The sequence below is a fragment of the Aplysia californica genome, unplaced genomic scaffold, assembly GCF_000002075.1.
Source record: "Aplysia californica isolate F4 #8 unplaced genomic scaffold, AplCal3.0 scaffold00060, whole genome shotgun sequence".
Classification (NCBI taxonomy): Eukaryota; Metazoa; Mollusca; class Gastropoda; order Aplysiida; family Aplysiidae; genus Aplysia; species Aplysia californica.
In genome coordinates this window covers 1,915,135-1,921,604 of record NW_004797330.1, presented here as the reverse complement: position 1 = coordinate 1,921,604, position 6,470 = coordinate 1,915,135, and the positions used below count along the sequence as shown (strand labels likewise).

The window sequence follows — 6,470 nt, the reverse complement described above, 5'->3', positions numbered from 1 at the left end:
CGGCAGTGAAGGGGTTAACACTTTCCCGGCACAGCTATGAGGTTCATAGCCGGCGGTGAAGGGGTTAAGTACACCTTGGACAAAATAGTTGTGAGGTGACCAGCTGTATAGATGAGAAATCATTACATTTGTGCATTCACAGAACACTAAAACATAATATGTGTGAGGCAGCGTGGTGAATTCAGGCGCTCGTCAAAATAATCAAATTGAAGAAACTGGCTTTTTTTCTGCAGGTTTGGGAATTTTTATTGACTTTTTGAACACCTTTCATGCCCATTAAAGAACACATTTCTGGGCGGATTTTATTGAAAAACGTTGATTAAAGGCACAAAAAAAGATGTAAATTTTAGGTTTCAACGGACTCTCAAGCTTAGGAAATAACTAAAACTTTGGAGACCATTTTCTCGTTAATTTCACCTCTGAAACCAGGCGACCCCCACCTCCTTCAATCGCCAATATCTTGACTTGTATCCCAGATAAATGGATATTTTTTTCCACTGAACGCAAGGCACATGGACAGGCTATTAATACCAATAATTCCACATGCGCAAAAATTGACGAGCGTCTGATTCCACAACGTCGTAAGATATATATGGTAGCCTACGCAAACTATTCAGGCTGTAATGTTTCAAGAATGCAAACTCAAATTCATAATAATAATATATGTTTTCATGACATGAATACCCTCTTTACATTTACATGTTTTGAAATGAGGAGGTGTGATTTTTACCTGTGTAAACTGACAGGTTTTTAATTCAATTACTCCAATGTTGCAGACTGAACACTGAGAAAACGTTCGTTCTAAGTAGCTTAGTTTTAGTAAGAGTTTTACGGCACTTGCAACACAATAAGGTCATATAAGTGCCGAAGATTAGAGGTGTTACAAGAGAGTAACAAACACAAAAAAGGAGGAGGAAAGAGAAGGAAGATCGTTTTTGATAGGACAGAAGGAGCACACCACATGACCACAGCACCCGCTAACCACCTACAAAACGTCTATAAACATAAGTATGCTGGATATGCGAAAAGGGTAGCTTTCCTCGCTGCGATATAATGTCTTGGCAAAATTTTTCATAAATTGTCGTGTCGTTTTGGCATTTATGCTTGCGTTGGATGCCAAACTCACAAGGAGAATTACGTTGGCTAAGTACAAATGTGTAAGCTGTCATGTGATACATAACAACAGTAAATCTTGAGAAAAATTTTACAACGTCAAATTATGCGCTTATTCAATAATTTTCAAACAGTGCTGAAGATTAGAAGTGTTACAAGAGAGTAACAAACATAAAATAGAAACACTTCTAAGTAGCTGGTTCAATTTTAGCAAATACATGTATAAGTAAACTTCAGACTGAACACTGAGAACACTCTTGCTTTTAGTAAAAGTAACTTATGTCATTACGCAGACAGGAACACTTCTTTGGCAGGACCCAATGTGTTCAAAATACAAACAACACGATTGGCTGAATGTACAAAAACAGAAACAACCATAACAAGCAAAAAGCACAGCATTGATTATCCCACTCCCCCCAAAAAACAACAACAACAACAACAACAAACAATAAAAAAAAACCAAGAAAAAGCAAAACAAAAAAACAACAACTCCCAGAACCCCGCCCTCCAACCAGCCAAAAATGAATCCCCAAACCAACGTCTCCCCCCCCCCCCCCCCCCCCAAAAAAAAAAGTAAAAATCCCTCCCAAAAAAGTTAAAACATTTTTTAAAAACAAAAGTCAAATGTGACAAATGCTTATTCTACTTTAGGCAAATTATGAACAGACTTTAAAATGATATAAAAAAATCAATAGGCTACATGTAAAAAAAAATTGGCGAGCGCCCGATTCCACCTCGTCATGACACAGATATGATTGGTTAAAAGCTGCACAAGACAGGTGACTGCCCTCCCTTAGTATTGCAGGTGGTCCGTGTCTCGATCCGGTTGTGGATACTCCTGGATCGTTGCCCGCGGGGCCATCTTTGACCGCAGCGCCATCTGGGGATACACATACACAAGGGAACTCTGTTAGATAATACGTTAGTTTTTTAGTTTTAGTCGAGGTTTTACGGCACTTGCAACACAATAAGGTTATATAAGTGCCGGAGATTTGTGGAGTTACAAGAGAGTAACAAACATAAAAAAGAAGGAAGAGAGACAGAGACGATAGATGTTTGATACTATCAATGATAGGAAAGAAAAAGCAAACCACACAAGAGCACCCGCCAACCACCCACTTTGAATTAGTTTTGAGTAAATTTGAGTACAGAGAAGCACAATGATACAAAAACAGTCACTTTTAGTTCTAAAGCTGGGGGAAAAACGAAAGATGGACAGATAGACACAATAAAGATGAAGAAAAGAAGTTAGGATTTACCAGTGACACACTCCAACTTTTAACCAACCACCCATCTGGAGTAAAAAATGAAGTTTTAGTAGAGGTTTTACGGTGCTCGCAACTGCACAAGGTCATATGAGCGCCAGAAGGTTAGAGGTGTTACAAGAGAGCAACAAACATAAAAAAGAAGGAGGGGAGATAAGGACGATAGATGTTTGAGAGGAAAGAAGGTGCAAACCACACCAGAGCACCCACCAACCACCCATTAACTCATTTCTATTTCAGTTTAGATTTAGTAAGTGTTTTACGACACTTGCAACACAATAAGGTCATATTAGTGCTGAAGATTAGAGGTGTTACAAGAGAGTAACAAACACACAAAAAAAAAGAAGGAGGAGGAGAGATAAAGACGATAGATGTTTGATAGGAAAGAAGAAGCAAACCACATCAAAGCACCCGCCAACCACCCACTGAGACAGTCTTTGGAGCCCAACAAAAATGTATAGAAGAATTTCAAAGAGAAAAATATCTGTCACATACACTAGAAGAATATTATTAATGTACTTCTGGTTTTTTTAAAAATTGTTAAACTGCATTTTTCTTTCAACAATTTTTATTTCAAACACTCTCAAATTACTAGTCAAGACACATCACCACACAGACACCTCTGTATTACTACAGGGTACTGTTTGACATATCTACTACTAACAAATTGTTGAAGTAAAATGCTTTCTTTACAGTACAGATACACACACTATATATGTGAAGCGTGCTGATAAAACGAGTTACTTCTCGGATTCAAGCCCTATGGAAATAAACACAGCACGCTTATACGTGAAGCTTTTAAGTATGAAATAATAAAGGGTAGCGATATTTCGACAGCATGCCGTCTGAAAATCGTAGTTGATATTTCCACGGAATGCTGCATGCTATCTGAACATCGGAAGTGACACCTATACGGTATGCCGTCTTGAGTCTAAAGATCGGAATTGATATTTCGTCGACGGCATAGGCTCTGCTTGAAGTGTATCAATGAAAGAATTGTGTTTGTTTTCCAGGCGACGAGTCGGGTGATCATACCTACCCGACCCGACCCGATCCCATCCGCAAATGGGCACCCTACTGTTGGAAAAAAACCCAGTCTTCTCTCCATTTTGCTTGCACAAAATAAATTGTGCATCTCTCACTCTCGTTACAATCACACAAAACATTTCATTATTGTCCATAATGTACAAAATGATAGAAAAGGATAAACATTGTTAACTAAACATACTGGTATCTTAAATTGTATCTTTATAATATTGCATTACTTATGGAAAAGAGATTATCGGCTTTATTATAAATAGTCCGGACGTTCTGATTGGCAGAATTTATGTGCCGTGGAATTATCACTTCCGATTTTTCGACGGCCTGCCGTATAAATATCCACTTCCAATAATAAAAGCCATCTTATACTTAAGGAGTATATGGAATCAATACAAAAGCACCAAATTTGACAGTGGTGTCGATTTTGGCCAATATGTCCTTTTGTGGATTGCAAGAAGTAACTCATTTTGTCAGCACGCTTCACACACATATATATAAAGGAAATCTATAATTACTATTATCATATGTTTGACAACGTGACCATTTTGAATATTACATTCCACCAAGAAAATGTTTTAAAGCGAAAAAAAAAAAGAAATAAGGAAGAAGAAAACGTATTTATTGACATTGGGACAAATTAGTCTCACCCTGAAAACAACATGCACATGTGTATATTAATGTATATTTTTGGTTCCGTTAGTTTTTATATTAAACGAATAAATTTATTAACATACCCTGGCTTTTCATTCAACATATTCTGGCAAGAAAAAGCTTAGCAAAATGAAACAAACCAAAAAAATGAAACAAATAAACAAATATATTGTATCTTATAATTGACAAATTATTGACAACAATACGGAATAATTATCTTTACAAGATGGAAACATTAAATGTTTCGTACAGCAGAAGAAATAATGCTTGCCATAAAGTAAACACAGGACAACAGATTTTGTTCTGGTATTTTTCAAAAGATACAGAAACTCTGGGATCACAAAACGTGCTATGAGGTCATTTGCTGATATATATATATATATATATAATATATAATATGTGTGTGTGTGTGATGCTTCTTGCAAGAACAGGGAATGTGTCGGAAAACTGAGTTTTGAGCTAGAAACCAAAACATGAGACTCCGTCATCCCAGTTCGAGTTTGAGTAATCTACAACATTGTGTTTTCCAACATTATTTACTCCATTTTCCCTAGTCGTCTTTCATTTGTTTATTGGAGTAAAGAGAAGCACATCGAGACATTAATAGCCTTTTATTTAATGCTGGGAAAAAGTAAGAAAGACAGACACAAAAATACAGAAGGAGGGTAGGGAAGTAGGACCTACAAGTGGCACCCTCCAACCCCCCACTTTCCCTAAGTAATTTACTGAAATGAGGTCTATGATGTATAAATGCAGTCAAACCACACATCTGTGAAATTCAAAGTGAACAATACACAGAAGAGCCCTTATATCTCTGAAAATTCAAAGTGAACAAAACCAAGAACAGTCCTTATATCTGTGAAATTCAAAGTGAACAATACCCAAAAGAGTCCCTATACCCAGGAGTCCCTGCAACGGGATGGTAGAAATAATTCAGAATGTCCAGGTGCTGAAACATTCTCAATTCTGGCAGGGTGCCTCACACTCACACACTTTATCACTAGTAAAAGAGTCCCAAATACGCCACATTCATGCCCAGGCATCATCGATATATGTATATATATATATATTATATTATTATTTTAAACAGAACAAAATGCTATTTTAAAAAATACAAAAGGAAATAGGGTAAAAGTTTGTTTCCATCAATGAGACCTGTTGATCATGTTATTCAAAAGCACACTTTAGTGTGTGTGTGTTTATGTATGTGTGTGTGTGTGGGAGTGTGTGTGTGTTTATGTATGTGTGTGTGTATGTGTGTTTATGTATGTGTGTGTGTGTGGGAGTGTGTGTGTGTGTGTGTGTGTGTGTGTTTATGTATCTGTGTGTGTGTATGTGTGTGTGTGTATGTGTGTGTGTGTGTGTGTGTGTGTGTGTTTGTGTATAAACACCCCTCCAACAAAAAAAAAAATGCCAGGCAAAACCACTTTTACAAGAGAGATTTCTCCTCAAATCAGTAAAATAAATGCATCTGAGAATTGCAGAACAGCTGAGACAGAAAACAATAAAGGAGTACCGAAACGGTACAGACAACATCAACAACTACTGTGCACCAGGCACTATATAATCTCTGGTCATAACAGACTTGCTCGTTCGGGGAGGAGCAAACAAGAAACATGAGGAAATACATATATTTATTCAGTAGAGGAAATAATATGTATAAAATAATATTCATTCAGTGCAGTGAGCAAGCGAGACCTAGATACACAGGAGAAACAGACGTTTTAGTTTTTAGTTTTAGTAAGAGTTTTATACACTGGCAACAGCATAAGGTCATATAAGTGCCCAAAGATTAGAGGTGTTACAAGAGAGTAACAAACACAAAAAAAGAAGGAGGAGAGATAAGGACGACAGATGTTTGATAGGAAAGAAGAAGCAAACCACACTGGAGCACCCGCCAACCACCCACCACAGACGTTTGTCCGTTAGTTTGGAGAAAAGGTACGCATATATTATCAACACGATAACACTCACTCGGTGATATTAAATCGCAAGACAAACAGAAAGGAAGAAAATCCGAGGGAAAGAAAAGAAGTAGGATCTACAAGGCTGTCCCCGAGGTTTTATGCACCCCGCATAATTTAACAAAATTTGATCATTTTTTTCATAATTTCTGCTTATTTTCCTTTACCATTCTTCATTAAAATTACCAGAATCTAATAATTTCACCTTTTTGGGCTCATTTTGCATAATTTCAGAATTTATTTTTTGCATAAAACCACGGGGACAGACAAGGGCCACCATGCTCCAGCCATCGAAAAAAAGAAGGAACAAAAAATGTATCGACTCCTATTTCAAACTACACGTAGGGGCCTGCTTGATCACCAATGGACAACATCTCTGCCGTCATTTTTTCAAAAATACAGTACATGCAGTCTTTACAATTTTACAGTACAGCCA

General features: G+C 37.1%; 1 protein-coding gene across 1 annotated transcript in view; it reads right to left on the bottom strand.

Moving 5' to 3' along the window:
- Nucleotides 1-498: 498 nt before the first annotated feature.
- LOC101857173 (cyclic AMP receptor-like protein A) overlaps nt 499-6,470 on the bottom strand; it is a gene marked incomplete in the record, with an annotated part of 43,199 nt that continues 37,227 nt past the window's right edge. Inside the window, 1 exon segment of the mRNA XM_035968454.1 lies at nt 499-1,993. Coding sequence (XP_035824347.1) covers nt 1,907-1,993 — 87 coding nt within the window.